Genomic DNA, 17,816 nt, shown 5'->3' on the forward strand with positions numbered 1-17,816 from the left:
ATGGCTATCGATGGGAGGCAGAAAACAATCATCATTTGAAGGCGTGGAAGGATTTTTACACAATTCTGTGCCACGTGAGGGTGTGTAAATATATGTGTAAATGTGCCTTTCCAAAAGAATTTTATCACATTTCTTTTGGACTGAATATGAATTATGCTGTCAGTAGATTTATGAACTATAATGCTGATTTCGTTGGTAAGGAATTGATTTACAATGCTACATTTCCTTCTTTCAAAGTCCCTGGAGAAGTTTGTTTGTTTGTTTCCCAATCCTGCACATTACTTTTCAGTGAAAATGTCAGTCTTAAGTGCTTCTCAGGTGGCTATAATAGAGAAGTCCTACTTCTGCATAATTTTTGTGTACTTCATTCATAATAATGATTGAAAGGGGGAAAACTAGATAAAGACTGGAAAAAAATTGCAATGATAAACCTGTGAAATAGAAGGAAGCTACCATTAACTTGATTTGTAGCTTACCAAGGCATTTTACAGCTACAACAGTGATCCTTAGATTTATCAAATTATTTTTCAACTCAGTGTAGCAGAGGTGTGGTTTTGGAAAAATATATATATTATGAAGTTTTAATGAGAATTTCCTTTCTCCGAAGAAAAAAGCAGGAAATTCTATAAACTTTCAAGTTTTCTTTTCAGCATCCACAGAAGAACAAAACTGTAAACCAAAGCACTACATTTCAGGTTTTGCTTGCTGGCTTTTGAATTCGAAACGCATTGCAGTTCTCTAGAATTAGGAGTCTAAAGAAATGTGGGCAAATTCGGCATTCAAAACGCAGACCAACGAACAATATTTAAAGTTATTCCCCTTCAACATTACACAATCAATAGTCCTGCTAGATAAAATAGGCTTTTCTAAGAAGAAAGGATTAGAATTATAGAGAAGTATCTAAAGGTTCATAGGGGATAGGAGAGATTTAGCTTTATTGCTAACCAGGATATGCAAAGTAGACCCTAATAAAAAAAGATAAGAAACTGCACACACAGTTAAGCAAGTAAAAGGTACAAAATAAAAGCAAAACAAAAGAATATAAAAATGGGGAATCATTATCTAAGCAGTAAGCATACATATGTATGTAAGCCCTGAGACTCAACTTCTCAATGTGATAAGCTTTGTTCTATGTTTACTGTTAGAAACAAAGGCTAAGATCAGCTGCTCTGTAACCCAACCACTGTGATATGTAGACTGTACTGAACATGTTACTGGCTGATGGATGATCCCACGGGGCATCAATGTACAGTTCCCAACTTACCCATCATAGAATTTACTTGAGAGGCATGCTATTTTCATTTGATATCTCAAGAGATTTATTTTTTCCTCTTTTCCTCAACCATGTTACCTTTGAACAGTTCTGATTAGTACTGATATTTGCAGACTTGACCTCCTGTTAAACAAATGACTGTTGCCCATTTTTGCATTGACCATGATGAACTCACAAAGATTTTCTGTATAAAACCTTGGCCCTGCCTTCAAGAGACATGAGGGAATCTCTCCAACAGAGAATCTCTTTGGGGAGTCTCAGTTTCATGGAAGGACTTCTTATGTTTATGCATCTCCCTTTAACCAGAAAGGGATACTTCATCACATTGCCCATCCCTTGACTCTCTGCTGCTTCCCTTCCAATAAAGTTCAGATTCAAGTAGTAATACTTATGAAAGGTGATGGCATGCAGTCCATCCATTCCCGTGGATGCATTTTGATGTTAGATCAAAATAAGCACTTGAGAAATCTACACTACGATGTTTCGGAGAAGTGTTCTTATTACCATTTAGTGTCTTGTCATAAAGTTGTATTGGGCACTTTGTAAGAAACAAACGTGTGAATTGCATTACTGATTTTATCACAGGGTTGTTAAATAAAAGATCACATGGTTTCCCTTTACCAAGACCACAGGATGAGTTTGTTACATGGTTTTTAGCCTGAAAACCCAGTGATTTGTCTCTGTAACTAGACCCTCTGAACTCTGAGTTTTTTGTCTTATTTCCCATATTCCTTCAGTCTCTAGACAGTGCAGATGAAAGATTTTTGATCAACTTTTGGCATATCTTTAGGAGAAATATCCCACTCTTTATCTCATTTCACATTTACCCTTATTTTCATTCATATATGTTACCAGGCGATACTACCTATGACTTCTGTCAGCCTTTTAAAATATTTTTAGAAGATACACTATAAATGCCAGAAAGAATAAATGCATAAGTAAATGATGGAGAGTGTGCAGAAAAATAAATTAAAACTTCATCCTCTGAGGGAAACAGAAAATGTCAAATATTACTTGCAAAACTTGAAACCTATTTGAAAGAGTATTTCACATGAAACAGAAGGCAGTGCAGACTTCATAAACAGCACTGAAAACTTATTTTAGCATGCTCTCCAGGAAATAGTCACTGATTTGGTTTTATAAGCATCACAAAAACCATGAATTCCTCCTCCCCTTCCTTACATCTGATGTGGGGTGGGCTTATGAATCTCAGCATTCCACTCCATGGACTGTCCCTTTGACTTTTTTATGAAATGTCTCACAAAGTAAGTGATAGATGTTATTCTTTGGTTTTCTTTCCTTGTACACACACATACTTAGCCTAAGCAAAGGCTAACATTCACTTGAATTATTCCAATTATATTAGAGTAATAAAAATATTATGGCAGTACAACTAATTGCTCTAAATTGCTATATGATATCCCACTCATTTGTAATTGCTAGTTAAAACTTTTTCTGGGTCTTTTTGAATATGAAGACATTTACGAAAAATGGTGGAACGAGACAGACATCATTACCCTATGTACATGTATGATTATACAAATGGTATGAATCTACATTGTGTACAACCATAGAAATGAAATGATGTACCCCATTTGCATACGATGAATCAAAATGCAGTCTGTAAAAAATTAAAAGATAAATAAAAAAATAAAAAATAAAAAAAGGAAAAACATATAAAGCACATTATGGAGACTACTGGAGAAATTATATATGATGTATAAATCAGATAACATTATTGTATCATTAAATTTCTTGATTATGATCACAGTATTAAGGTTATGTAAAAAATAAAGTCCTTTTTCTGGGAACTGAAGTGGAGCAAGTTATACTCCATGTGTGTATAATTATGTCAAAATGAATCCAAATATTTATTTATCTAATACTCTAATGAAAACATTTAAATATAAAAAAAGACATTTCTTCACACTCAAGTGATTGTAAAATAAATGGATTAGAGGTACCTAGATAATACAAAGTTTAAAAAATACAAAGCAATGTATAGCTTAACACACTTCCGTTAAGATTTTTTATTGATATCTTCCCTGAGTGTTAGAATTTCTCTGGATTCAACTCATTGCAATACTGACCACACAATCGCTTTCTTCTTTATAACACCCTTTAAAAATGATATTTCTACAAAGACTACCACACTGATTAGCCCTGTGCTACATGCATTCTAAAACTTTTTGTGTATTTTATTTGCTGGTTGGTATTTCTCACTCATTCAGTTTGAATTTTAACTCTTCTCAAGTGAGTTGTATGAGAAAAATGTTGTTGCAAGAAAATACCTTTGAGAAGGAAGTTAAGAACTGTGGCTTGCTTACTGAGTGTATATATATATATATATATATATATATATATATATATATACACACATTTAGTTTCCAAGGACTGTTTTCTTACTGATCAAATGAGAAAGCTGTGGTTTAAAACCTGTGAAACCTCTTCAAGTCTTAAGCACGTTGTTTTTTCATTTATTTATATATTTAAATGGCTTATCTTATATATAATAAATAAAATATTTTTATTTTTTAAAAAAGGATATACTTTCTATAACTTGTTTAAAAGGGTTTCTGTGTCTGATTTCAGTTTCTTTACCATTTGGTTATAATTGTGAGAAGAGTATGCTGCAGGTGTTAAACAGATACTAATGATCATTTATAACAATTTTATTGTATTTTCTATTAAGTCATTATTTTCCTTAAGGTCTTCTTTTTTGTAGCTTAATACTGCCCATTTATGACAAGTGTTCCACAGACACAGCAAGATATCATCACTCTTTCATGTTAATTGGGCCCTAGATGATGTCAAGTCTTCCCTGATGTTCAATCTCACCAACAGGGATATCCTCATGGGCCACAGAACAGATATTTTAAATGCAATTGTTGCCTGAGAATGTTTTGGAGACTAACAAGTTGTCACGGTCCGTGTGCCTGTGTCTCCCTGCTCTACTTTCCTTAGGCCTCCACCATCAGCAGTCACAGACTGCCTCCTTATGTCCCTGCCCTTTCCCAGTTCTTCAAAATGCATCCATAGCTTCAAATATGATAGCGTAGTTAAATATGGTAGAATAGTTAAAAGTGCAGAGAAAAATGCAAACTGAAATCTTCATATCAATCATATGTATTTATATATTAATAGGCATGGTACCATATATTGTAATTGTTTTTAATAAATACATATTAGGTATACATAACATATGCTAATAGAAACACATAACAGCACAAATCTACCTACATAAGTATATGTATTCATTTATATATGAATGTACACATATTATATGTTCTATATTTAGCATTGCTACAATGCATGTAATAATATATAATGAAAATATGCAATAATATGTACATTCAATGCATTACAACATACACTAATGGAATAATACATAATGAATACATATACACAAACTCGTGCATTATTTATTATATGATACATCCATTAGGATTTAGTTTATTTATATGTACATATATTCACATATATGAATGAAAGGCAGACAGAGAAAGAATATTTGTCCTGCTTCTAATAGGCTCGTCTTTCTGCTATGAGAGTCAGAAAACTAAAATTTAAAGTTCATTGTTAGCACCATTTCTTTCATTGCTTTAATTTTAAAATCTTTGCCTTAAATACCACCACAGTGCTTATAGTCTGAATTTCAGAGTTGAAATAAATTTGTAATAACATACTAATTCAGCTCCTTGTTTCCCTTCTTATAGATGGGACACTGAAGTCAAGGCAGGAAGACCAGAGCATTCTCTCACTCGGGAAGTCCCCTGCCCATGGGTGGTTGGGTCTCCGGGAGGGAAGAACAACCTGGAGTACACTTCTTCACTCAGGTGTGTCCAGGAGAATTGAGATAGAGGCCGAATGTGCTTGGACAGGAAGGACCTACGATAGCCAGTGGGCTTACTGGAGTTGGGTGCTGCAGCATGTGTTCCGAATTCCACCCTGGTGGGTTGCTGAGTCAACAGCCCATGTGAGAGACCAGCAGTGGAATTTGCTGCATCTTCACATCTCGACAGCATCAAGGTGAGGCTGTGGAGCTCCCTAGGAGGGTTGTGGGCAGGGGACACAGTGGAGTTATTGGTCAACACATGGGATCACAGTGGGACGAGCTACACTGTAGATGTTCTGAAGGAACAGCAAGCTCCTGTCCCTTAAAGTCAGGGATCTTTCATCTCTGTTGGGAGAAAGGAAAAAAAGAGATTCATAAAAATGTGCATTTTATATTGGAAGTGAGGACCTCAAGGTGAACCCAGTGAAAATATAGGCTTGTGTGGCTAGTTAAATTTAATTACAGGGAAATGAACCAAGTTCTACATACTTAACGCTATGATTATTAATATTAACTATAAGACAGCTGCACATCTTCATGAAGCATCTCAGTGAATCTCAATGGCAACAAAGTAAAGCATACACTGTAGTGAGGATTGCAGATCTGGACGAGATCTGCACCTGTTCACCATCAGCTACTCTCTATAGATAAAAGAGTTGATTTACCCAAAGGTTATGTGACCCTGGCCAACTAAGTCACCCAAACTGGGCATACACTCATTCTAGTGTACTTTTCACTTTGCAGGTATGCATGTTAATGAAGACTTCTATAATCTAGAATCTACAGGACCGCAACTTCAGCAATCACTTTTAAATTGGACAAAGAACAATAGGAATAAAAATGAAAGAAATATTTGCTTTCAATGCACTATTTTAACAAAAGAAAAGCACTTCTCTTTCCACATTCACCAACTAAAAATTCTTATCAATAAGCAAGAATGATCAGATAAGGTCCCAGTCAAAAGAATGTAAAATCTTATACCATGCTTCTTATTGTTTTGTAAGTATTTTCCATTTTAATGTATGATTTTCATCATAAGGGTCATATTAAATGGCTCCTTCATTTCCTAAGTTTTTATGACTCTTTTCTTATCCATTCTTTCCTGTTGAACATTCACAATGGTTTATAAAGGTTCTTGCCAATTCAGTGAACATGTATAGAAACAGCCTTAGGGTTCAAATATATTCTGAGAACAAAAGAAACACACACTGCCTAGAATTCAAAAGGCAAATATTGTCTTTAGACTTAAAGGTGGCTCTATCTCACTAATCCGTTTTTAGAAGATGAAGTACAGTAACATCTTCTACAATACACATGTGGCCAGGTCATCAGACTACAACTTCTGTTTATGGATTGCCAAAGTACGTAATCTAACATTTTCGAAGTTTAAACTTTAGGAAAAAAAATGAAAGGAATTCCTTTAAACCTGTGATCGAGTTCTGATTTAAAAAGAAACAAAAAGGAAGAACACATGATTTTCACCATCCTTTCCCCAATTTGAATTATGAAGTACTAAAGTGCTATATTGGCTCTGGGAATTAAGTATTGATTTGTAAAAGCATATTTAGACAATTTTGCTAAGAAAGGAATTCTTGCAAATAGTTTGCTGTGAATTTCCATTCAAGAACATTGGCACTTAATGCCTTTAACAGAGTATGTTACAATGCTTGGATAAATATTCAAAGTTAAATTGTATTTAATTAAGTAAAAAAGCATATAATAGTGGAAAACCAATATGCTAATGAATAGAAACAGCCAATGTGTACTTTTTTATAAACTCATTGCAGAATTCTAAGGAAGACATATAGTGATAGCATTTTCTTCAACAGCAAATTTTATATAAAGTTTGGTTCTTTAATGATTTTTCTAACATTAAATGCTTTTTCCATATTTTAATGATAATATTCTTAGAAAGCTCTTTATGTAGCACACTGTAAGGGATTGGCAATAGTTTTTATTTTTATTTTTGTTGTATAAATAGTTACAGTTCTTTATGTACTAGAGAGCAGGTAAGAGCAATAACCACAGAAATTACACCTGGGTTGAGTATTTTATTTTTTAATATATTTCACTTCTTAAAACATTTTATATTTACAGAAAAACTGAGGACAGTACACAGAGTTCCTATATAGTCCAGCCTCAGTTTCCCCTCTTATTAGCATGTTAAGTTAGTATGATGTTTGTAGAAATTAATGAACCAATATTGATGCATTCTTATTAAGGAATGTTGATTTTTGTTCAGAGTGCTTAGCCTTCCACCTAAAGTCACTTTCTGCCCCAGGGTCTTATCCAGGATCCCACATTGCTTTACTTATTGTGCCTCCTTAGACTTTTCATGGTTGTGAAAATGTCCCAGACTTTCCTTCTTATGACCTTAACTTCTCAGATGAGTATTGGTCAGCTGTTTAGTAGAATGCCCCTCTATTAGAAGTTTTCTGCTGTTTTCTCATGAATAGAGGGGGTTCTGTGTCTGGGGGTAGAAAACCAGGGAGGTGAAGTTCCATCTGCACGACATCATGTCAAGTGCAAGAACAATCAACCTGACTCAGCACTGGTGATGCAGACCTAGACCACCTGCCTCTTCTGCCTGGGAGAGTTGCCTCTTCTTCCATATTCACTTAATCATTTATCTATATCAGCATGGACTCATGCAAAACCAGTCAGTCTTTTAGTGTGTCCTCTTAATATAATCATCTTTCCAAGGACCTCCTCAGTTTCTGGTATTACAAGATATCTCAGGATCATCTTGTGCGTTTCCTTCCCCACTCCTAGAATAATCATTTTTCCGAAGGAGCCCTGGGTGCCAGATGTGCCCCTCATTGCTTCTGAGTTGTTTTATGCCATCTCAATTGACAGTGATAGGAAATACATATATGTAATAACCCAACAACCCACGCATGGATTCAATTTTAATCAATCACAAAATAAAATAGACATTTTTGCTTTAACATTGTCTGTATACTTGAACTTGTTCAATGTAATAAATGATGCATTTTAAGTACAAAGAGTAAATTTAATGAACTAATCTTCCAATAGATAGCTGATAGCAGTAATAAAAATTAATCATCAGATTTCTATGAAATAAAAACAAATACATGCAATTCTGGTGCAAAACTCAGCATTGTCAAATTCCTTTTGAAACATGACTCAGTATAAATTTTAGAAGTATTGATGGGCTCTTGCATGGTGTTTCATTTTGTATTTTTGTTCCCCTCAATCCAATGACAATAAACTAGTTTAATAAACTAATTCAAGAAAAGGTGTAACATTTGCAATTTGGTCAATCAATGCACACACAAAATGCACAAAAATTTAAAGAGTCCTAAGAAATGTTTTCAAACTGTTGAATGGTGTTTCTGTTAGAGTGATTTGTGATGAATAGGGGTTTATTCTTCATTTAGTCAATATCATTGCTATTTAATCCTGATTTGTAATTAATCTTATCTTAGAGTTCATAAATATGTTACTATACTATTAGGGAAATCACATTTTTTAAAACATAGCTTAAATTTTCAATTAGAACAAAAGGATGAAATAAATTCTTATTAAATGATTTGGGAAAGGTATTCTTTTAAAATTAAAAGTTATCCTTTTAATTTTTCAGTATTAAGGAAATGAAATTATAAAATCTTTACTTTTTACTCCAAGATTAACTGTTTTGGATTGACCTAGTATCATAAATATGACAATATTGATGCCTTAAAATGATAGAATTTTTCCAGTTTGATATAACAACTTGATTATAGTAGGAAATCAAAACAAAAAATTCATGAAGTTGATGTAGTTGCAATGCATTCCTTTTACTTTGAATGTTTCCCTTTCTTCATGAAAATTCACCACTGTAAAAATTCAGAAATATATATATATATATGTAAAAATAAATAGATGGAACTCTAAATATAGATAGACTTTTAATTTATCACAAATTATATTTCTGGAAAAGTGATTGTAAATCTAATTTAGTCTTTCCACTTAACACGATGTTAATAAGCAAGTCCAGCAAGGAAATAAAAAATACCAGGAAAACGACTCCATTCACATTTTAAGTGAAACAAATGATAGAGTTTCAGAATGAATGGTTTGAAACGTGTTTTTTTTTAAAATAATAGGAATAAGCATTAAACTCCAAATCTACACTTAAAGTTTTATAAAACATGTTCTGAAGTGAGAAGGTGCCAGCCCTTGGGTTGAACTCGAGAAGCCACGGGAAGCGTGGCCCTGTGGCACAGGTGCCGAAATGTCAGTGGCTGTGTTGCCACTGTTTCCTCTGCTCTGTTCTGGGAGCAGAAGCTCAGTAGACATTGATAGCTGTGATTCGGTTAGGAGCCTTCTTATGTTTAACACGGAGGCGATATTGAATTAGAGAAAAGAAACAGGTTTTGTTTTTTTTTTCCTGCAAGATTTCAAACATCCTTTAATATATGAACACACTTCATGAAATTCCAAGCAAGGATATTTCCCCAGATTTACTTGATCAGACTATTCTAGAGCACAGACTTGCTACCCTGTTCATTAATGGAGAGAGGTGGGGAGGTATTTTCATAAAGGTCTCTAATATGGCATGCATTTTATGAAAGATATCACATTTCATTTTTACAACAAATCCATGCCTTTGTTATGATTTTCCATAGATAAAACTGAAGACAAAAATAATTTCATGATCTTCTCAAGTTCAGTTGGTTTTAAAAATGCACTTAGAAATGTGAATGTCCTTCTACTCAAAGTTCTTCATCACTTTTTCTTCTAGTCCAAATAACATTTGGAAATTTTAGGACATAGAAAATATTTTCTATATAATACAGATAATTGACAGGGAAACAACATAAAAGGAGGGGAAGAATATGGGGACTTATCACTACGATCTCCTTTAGTCTTCCTCAAAGCCATTCCAACTACCTGTCCAATCTAACTGAAAAGTGTTTACTACACACAGATAGCAATATTCCTCTCCCACTTGATTGATTTTCTTGAATCCTTTCTATAGAGAAATTTAGAGAGTCCACTGATGGTAGCAACTTTTATTTGTTGCTAATAGCCTCAAATGTAAGCTTCACTCACTTTAACTTGTTTAGTTATACCTGAATAACTGAAAAGCAACACCTCATTTCTTATATTCGACTTCAGGTTATAGAGTACACAACTAAGTGCATACACAGATCCAAAGATGAACAGAACAGCATAATTCAATGAAGGAGCTTAAACTTGAGATCAGAATAGCTAGCTTCAAGTTATCAACAAGTGCTTGAACTTGGGCAAAGACACCAAATCATGCTCTTCTCAATGGAAACAAGAGATCACTAATTATACAAGAAAGGTAGCTGAAGGTAAGGTATATGTAGTGTTAACATTAGGCCTGAAAACCAATATTAACCAAAGATGAAAGATACAGATAAAATATCAAGGCCAATGACCTGCCCATCTGTATAATACGTTAATACTGGCCAGACACTATATATTATCACATACCTTCTCAGGTCTTTTAAGGACAATTGGGTCTTTCAAGTTAATATGAGGACCACCATGCTTCCCAAGGAACAAAAGTGTCTCCCCAAAGGAGGATCAACTTCAACCCAGATGGATTTTCCTAAATGAAAGCAACTCTCCTCTTAGTTCCTTGCTCCTAATTTGGCAGTGTGAACTCATACAGTCTGTACTCTATGCATGGGAGGACCTGAACTTGCTACCTGTTGATTATGAAATTGACATGAGGAATCAGTGGCAGATAATTAACTCAACACTCGTCAAAAATAATATTTGGAAAAAAGAATTAAGGTGTCTGCATTAAAGATCTGATGAAAAACTTCAGTGGTAACATAAATTGTAAATAACCAGAACACAGGCTTCACGGGAACACACATTTAAGTTCCTTTCCTCTTGGTTGTCTGTCCTGCCCCTAGCACTGTGTCTGGTTCATGATGGAGGAGTAAGAACTCAATAGATATTGGTTGAATGAAGAATGGGTATTAAAATTATGAATTAATTAAGAGCTCAGAGAATATTTTTGTATGGTTAAGTAAAAATATGGGCAAATATAAACATTACTTAGGACTTTGGGCATCTTTGGGTTAAAAATTGAAATATGATGCTATAATATGATGCTATAACCAAAATAATGATTGACATCAAATAAATTTTGGTCTCTCCTAAAGAAATGATGTAAATTTGAACAGTTACACTACCACTATGCATACATATTTCCACAGTAGTTCTCTTTCTATGGAGAATTCAGTTACCATTTACTTAATGGGTTTTTGTTTTTTCCTTTTTTTGTGAATTACAAAAGTAATGTGTTTGATCCTCTTCTCTGAAATACAAAAGCAAGCAGCAATACTGATAGTTCACAGATGAAGAGATTAAGGATCAGAAATATTAAGTGTCTTACAAAAACATACCACACCATCTTGTAAGTCCCTGTTTGGAAAGAAAATGACGGTAATAAATACTAACAGTAAGATGTTAACAACAATAATGCAACTAATGTATCTGGATTCTCTTCAAAGACCCTTCCCATTCTACTTCATGAATTATTTCTATTAATTTTCACTAATTATAATAGTTTTATGATTAATAGAAATAGTTTTAGTTGACTTCACAGAGGACAAAAACAAAAGGCCTACTGAGATCGAATAACTCTGAGACACATACCAGTACATCATAGTATGGGACTCAAGTCTACCCTTCTTATACTAATCATGTGTCAAAAGCCTGGCTACCCTCCAGTTAACTCCATTCTATACTTTTACTGTGAATATTGAGATAATGCATAAATCATACTACTGAACATATCTTTCTGTTATTATTATAAATATGACACATCTGCATTAGAAATTGCATATGTACACAGAGTGACTTCTTTCTCCCTCTCTTAATGGTAGAGGGCTAAGATTTTACTGATATTATCCATATTTTGCTCTATTAGTAATAAGCTGATAACCTCACAGTCCAACTAAACATGCATGAATAGTTAACTGGTTGTTGACATAAACTGGTATATGGAGAAAAGCAGGAATGACCCAGCAGCCCCCAAAATTTTCAGCAGCAGCTCTCTTTCTCTACCATGCAAGTTGCTGGGAAACTTCTCCAGTGCAATACTATTGTTTAGGCACTACGACTCTTCTGAACTCCCTATGGTTCTTAACTGTTGCACAAGACCACAACCATAATATTGTATTCCATGTATGTTCACAATAGGTGCTAAACTTATGTGTATATGCTTTCCCAATCATCTCTCACATATTTACCATACACGAATTCTATCTTAAATTTTACACATTGTCTTACCCGATGAAGTTTAAACAGACTCTTGCAAGAATAGTAGACCAGTGATTCATTTATTTAAGCATTTGAGTACCTTCTCCATGTAAGGACAATACTAAGCACCTACTGTTCATGCTTACTTGATTTCTGGATATTTTAAGTTACTGAAAAAATATGCAAGTTAATAATCAAGAGTCCCTTTTGTTGGTTAGTTGGATAATTGGTGGTTTGTTGGGAGAGGAAAGAATAAGAGATGTAAAAGAGTACAATTTAATTCTTCTACACACACACACACACACATGCACACACATACACACACACACTTTTGCCTAGTCCCCAACTCCTTTGATATTTTGTTTTCGCTGTTGGAATTGACTGATACAAGAAACTCACTGTAGAAGGCAGGTTTCCTCTGAGCTAAGCTGGTTTCCATGGTGCTGAATTATCCATTAAAAAAGTGTTTGCTGGTCCTCAGGTACACACAGGGTGGCGGTGCCCATGCCAACCACAGGTCACACAGGGTCAAAAGAGTGAGGCATTTGTACTGCATATAAACAACACCAGGGCATGCAATTTTACTTCGTACATTTTAGATCTCACTTAGAAAAGGAAATCTCATTATTTTGTGGCATACAGTTGAAATTCAGTGAGTTAGATTGGTTGTTTTCACTTTGAAAACTACTTTTAAAAGGTTGATTGTGATTGCTTGGAGCTTGGATAAATACTCAGATCTGAGAACAAATATGTCTTAAAACATTCTTTTCTATTCCCCTTTATTGATGTATTTTAGGTTTGGGGGATATAGGAAAAGAAAATCCTAACTTAAAGTTGTTGTTCAGGGAGGAGGGATATTGGCTAGCATAACCATTCCTAACATCCCTAGATTTGTCTCTTTCAATAATGTATAATACACAAGCAAAGCACCAATTAAGCTAATAAGCATTGGAAATTGCAACACATATTCATTACTTATTTTGCATATTTCACAGGATTTTTTTTTTTTTTTAACTAGACCAATCACTATTGATTCCATCCAAAAACCAGGTTACAAAGCCTATTGACTTTCTCAGGTAGGCGATATTTTGGTTATGTGCAGTGATGATTTGTTGTAAAAAATATACTTTAGAAACTCAATAGAGCGGAAGCTATCCTTCTGTCCATAGTCTAGAAAAGGTAAGTCTGTAGAAAAGTTAGAATTTGGGACCTCTTCTTTCCTTGAAAACTAGATCCTATATGCCTGGAGAAAATGCAGTTCAAATCACTGACCTGATTTTGGTTTTTTGTTTGTTTGTTTGTTTTTAAATGGGCAGGTTCAGTGACAAAACAAAACAACAATGACAAAATACTAGGTTCAGATTTTTTTTTTTTTTTTTTTTTTAAAGACTGCTAGTTGAAGGTCAGAGCAAGTAGAATTACTGAGAAATTTCAGCTTCTCAAGGGGTCATGATGGGAGAGCATTCCAACTCTCCCTCACATATTCTTTCAGTTTCTGGAAAAGGGGTGAGTTAGAAACTCTCAGAGATTAGGGATTTGCTCTTTCTGCCTGAGTAGGAGAGGGGAAAAGCTGAGTGATCTGTACTGTGTCAGTCCTGGCTTCACCTGTGGCTGCCCCTGGGACTCTCTCTCCAAAAAGGATTAGCAGGGAAATGAGGAGGACACAGAGGCTAGAAAAAGTGAAACTGGGTAAGTTTGAAAGGAAAAAGAAGATGAAGAATTTTGCCAAACCCAAGAGTCCAGAAATTGCCCAGCACCTCCATAGTGGTGGTGAGTGCTGTGTCCCTTGATACGTGAGTCCATGCCGCCCCCTGTGTGGGTCCTCCTTGTCTTTTGCACTCTTTGGGATTCCTCAGGATTATCACATTCGGTGGGGGTCTCTCACTCTCTCTCTCATCTTTTTACCGATTGAGATCAAAGCTCAGAATCTCCCAGGGAGTTACCTGACCTGGGGATCGATCATCTTAAATGGTTGGCAGCAGGGTAGATTGGGGAGCAAAGGGAAACTTAGGTGCAATGGGGGACTGTTCTCTCCACTCCTTGAAGGAGTCAGAAGTCAGCCTGGGACTCTGCCCTACTTCATTGCAACCCTCTGGACTTTGTAGGCTCCACGTAGAAGAACCCTAGTCACACTAGAAAACTTGGAGGCTTTGGGCTAGCAGTCCCTGGGATATTCCCAAGTCCCTAGGGTCTGAGTATTCTACTACTGAGATCCTGGCATGCTTGGGAGTCGCAGTAGCTAGGTTGCCAGGGGCCAGGGATGTGGATTTGGACTGGTGGATGTCCACTCGGGCGATTGGGAGAGCTCATCCTGGCAGAACTCAAGCGGCCGCAGCCGGGCGCAACCTCACGCCGCGAGGAGGGTGCCAGCCCTTGAGGAGCCTGAATCCCCACACTTGCCCGGGGTCTTGGCCCGGATTGAAAATCCCGCCAACCGTACCTCGCTGGGAAGCCTGGCACCCGCCAGAAGGGAAGTAGTGACGCGACTCCCCCTTTTTCCTGAAGCCTTCAGCGCGCACTGACCGCCACTACCCCAGCACCTGCCCCTGCGCCGGCGCGCGCCGCCTCGCCCGGGACCCGCTGTGCCCGCGCTGGCCGCGAGGAGCGACCGCGTCCCCAGAGCCCGCATCCTGGAGCGCTTTCCCGGGCTCACTCACCGATCCTGAGTACTTGCGGGGCGGTCTGGGGGAGAATGTAACACAGGAAATAGAGGAGTGCCCAGCTGGTGTCTCTGGTCCAGAGCCCAGGCTGGGCGGTGAGTGTGCGGCGCTCCATCTTCCTGGCTTCTTAATTCATGCCCAGACACAGTCGTTGCCGCACGCCCGCGAGATGTACCCCTCTCGGGCTAGGTCCCCGCCTCATCCTCCCTGGATGCTCCGGGTCTTCACCCTAACCGCTCTCCCACGGAGCGGGATGGAGGGAACCGGCGTGGGAACGCGGAGCTGGGTGGCAAGGCTGAGCTCGCTCGGGGCTCCTGGCTCCTGTCGCTAGCCCATCACTGCTGCTGCTCCTCCTCCATGGGCCGCAGACCGCGGAGGATCAGCGCGCTCCTGCTGCCTGAGCCCAGAGACCAGCTGAGTAAAGTTGCTGCCCCAATTTGCGGGAACGTCTCCCTCATTCGTCCTCTGGTCAGATGCAAAAGTGGGAGGGGGTGGATTGGTGGAGGGTGCGTTCAGTGAAGGAGAGAAAAGGGGGAAAGGCGAACCGAGAAGGAGGGAACTGGGTGAGTTGGTGCAGGGTCTCTGAGCAAGCCTGGTGAGCTCCAGCAGGTTAACTGGGATCGGAGCCACGCTCTGGCTTCTTTCAATCCTTGCTTTCCTCCTCCCCTCGTTGGCCCCACCCTTTATTTACTGCCCGCCCCAACCCCACGGATACAGACACACTCACACACTCACACGCACGCTTATTCTTCCTTTCCCTCAACTTTGTGTTGTGCTGCCGGGAAAGTCGATGGAGTGTTGCGTCCTCAAGACAGATCAAATCTAACCCGCTGGTCTGAGCAGAGGCAGCCTCCTCCATCCTCTGTGAGCTGCGGTGCTGTCCCTGTGCGCCGGTTGGGGGGTCCTAGAAATGGCCAACTATGATTCGTTCCATCACTTCATGGAAAATTGCGGTCTTGGAGAGCAATATTTCAGAAAATATCAGAGATCCCGTTTTAACTCTTACAAGAAGGAAGACGAAGAGGAAGGAGGAGGAGAGGGAGGTTAGAGATAGGAACCTTTTAGTACTCTAAGATTGTAGCGGCTCCTTTCCGGTTTGGACCCGAGATAATGTCTCCTAAATTGCTTCCATTTGTAAGTGCAGAACTGGGAAAGAGGCAGCTTCCAGCGCCGCTGCTTTTCTTAATTTCTTTTGACTGTCACATTTGAACACTGGAAATAAGCTATTTTAACAATGTAGGTTTGGAGACTATTTCTCTGTGGAAGGACAAGGACACCTCCCTGGGGAAATCAGCATTTGATCATTTTGTCTTAATTTCCTTTGAGCTTTGTGGGGGAATGTTCTATATAAATGTTTGCTAGTTCTGCATTAACATCTCATAAAGATCTATTTCTTTTTGATGTAAGAATTTTGGACAAGTGATCTAAATTGAGTCAATTCACAAGAATGTCCACAGTTATATGATCCTAGAATAGAAAATAATTAGGGAATACATCTATCTTAAAATTTGCTCATTCTTCTGGTCTCGGTGGCGCACGTCTGTAATCCCACGGGCTCCGGAGGCTGAGGCAGGAGGATTGCAAATTCAAAGCCAGCCTCCGCAATTTATCACAGCCCTAAGCACCTTAGGGAGATGCTGTCTCAAAATTCAAAAGTAAATAAATAAAAACAAAAACAACTAGCTGTGGCTGTGGCTCATTATGTGCCCTGGGGTTCAATCCTTGGGTTAAAAATAAATAAATAAATAAATAAAATAAAGGAAGGAAGAAAGAAAAAGCATTCTTTCCTTCATTCATTCCTTCTGGCATGTGGTGTCAGATTCTACTTTTCCCCAAAGGCCCTGTAATGGGATAAATGCATCATCAATCTTCCTGCTGGAAGTTAGCTAGATAGTTCACACCTCAAGTAGGATACCTAGTTTTGAACACTCTGAGATGAGAGTTGATAACATATAACATCACCTCAGATAAAGAAGAGTGATTTGTGTGGGTTTATGGATGCATCTTATAAATGGAAAGATTGAGGAAATCAAGAAGAATTAGGGACATATGCTAGCTAACTTAAGAAATTTGAAAAGCACTTGTACTGAAAAGAAGCAGCCTTGTTCAGTGTTAGCTAGATAAGAAGAAATAATAAGGCTGAGGTGTAGCTCAGTGGTAGAGTACTGCACATTCATGAGGCATTCATGAGGCTGGGTTTGATCCCCAGTACCAAAAAAAAAAAAAAAAAAAAAAAGGAAACAAAAATAAAAGAAATTTTGAAAATAAGAAAAGAAAAGAATGTTGGATGGAACTGAAGAAGAGGAAATTTCACTAATTTGGGGATCAAAATCTAAGGACATTGAATAATGAAATGACCTGCTTCAGAAAACACCAAACTCCCCATTTGTTTATTCACTCATTCATTTATTCAATGCCTATTTATTGGGTGACTTACTTCCCATGAGGCATTGTGCCAAACCCTGGAGTCACAACAGGAACAGAGATGCTGCCATCATGAAATTTTCAAAATGATAGTATGGGCATGAAGTAAAGGAGAAGTCTCTCCTCATTCAGGAGCTTGGGACAACCTTGTTCAAAAGTAATATTTCAAACTCAACAAATGGGTAGTTATAAGTGATTGGTATTTTCTAATGCAAGAATAAATGCATAAACTGTTAGAAGGTTTATTTTTAAGGCTAAATGTGCACATTAAGCACATTTAGTCATCTTTTTTATTTCTTGGTACAACTAGGATCAATAAATAGCAAATATTGCAAAACTAGACCTTAAGAATCCAAGGTCTATGGTAAAGTCA

The 17,816-nt window shown here is 37.3% G+C and overlaps 1 protein-coding gene across 8 annotated transcripts in view; it reads right to left on the reverse strand.

Moving 5' to 3' along the window:
- Positions 1–15,622, reverse strand: part of Grik1 (glutamate ionotropic receptor kainate type subunit 1) — a 385,032-nt gene extending 369,410 nt beyond the window's left edge. For all 8 annotated transcript variants that reach the window (XM_047563995.1, XM_047563998.1, XM_047563991.1 and 5 more), the window contains exon 1: positions 15,017–15,622. In XM_047563995.1, the coding sequence (XP_047419951.1) occupies positions 15,017–15,134 (118 nt within the window). In that variant the 5' untranslated portion in view covers positions 15,135–15,622. The remainder of the gene's footprint in view (positions 1–15,016) is intronic.
- Between the last annotated feature and the right edge of the window lie 2,194 nt (positions 15,623–17,816).

This window comes from Sciurus carolinensis, chromosome 9 (assembly GCF_902686445.1).
Source record: "Sciurus carolinensis chromosome 9, mSciCar1.2, whole genome shotgun sequence".
Classification (NCBI taxonomy): domain Eukaryota; kingdom Metazoa; phylum Chordata; class Mammalia; order Rodentia; family Sciuridae; genus Sciurus; species Sciurus carolinensis.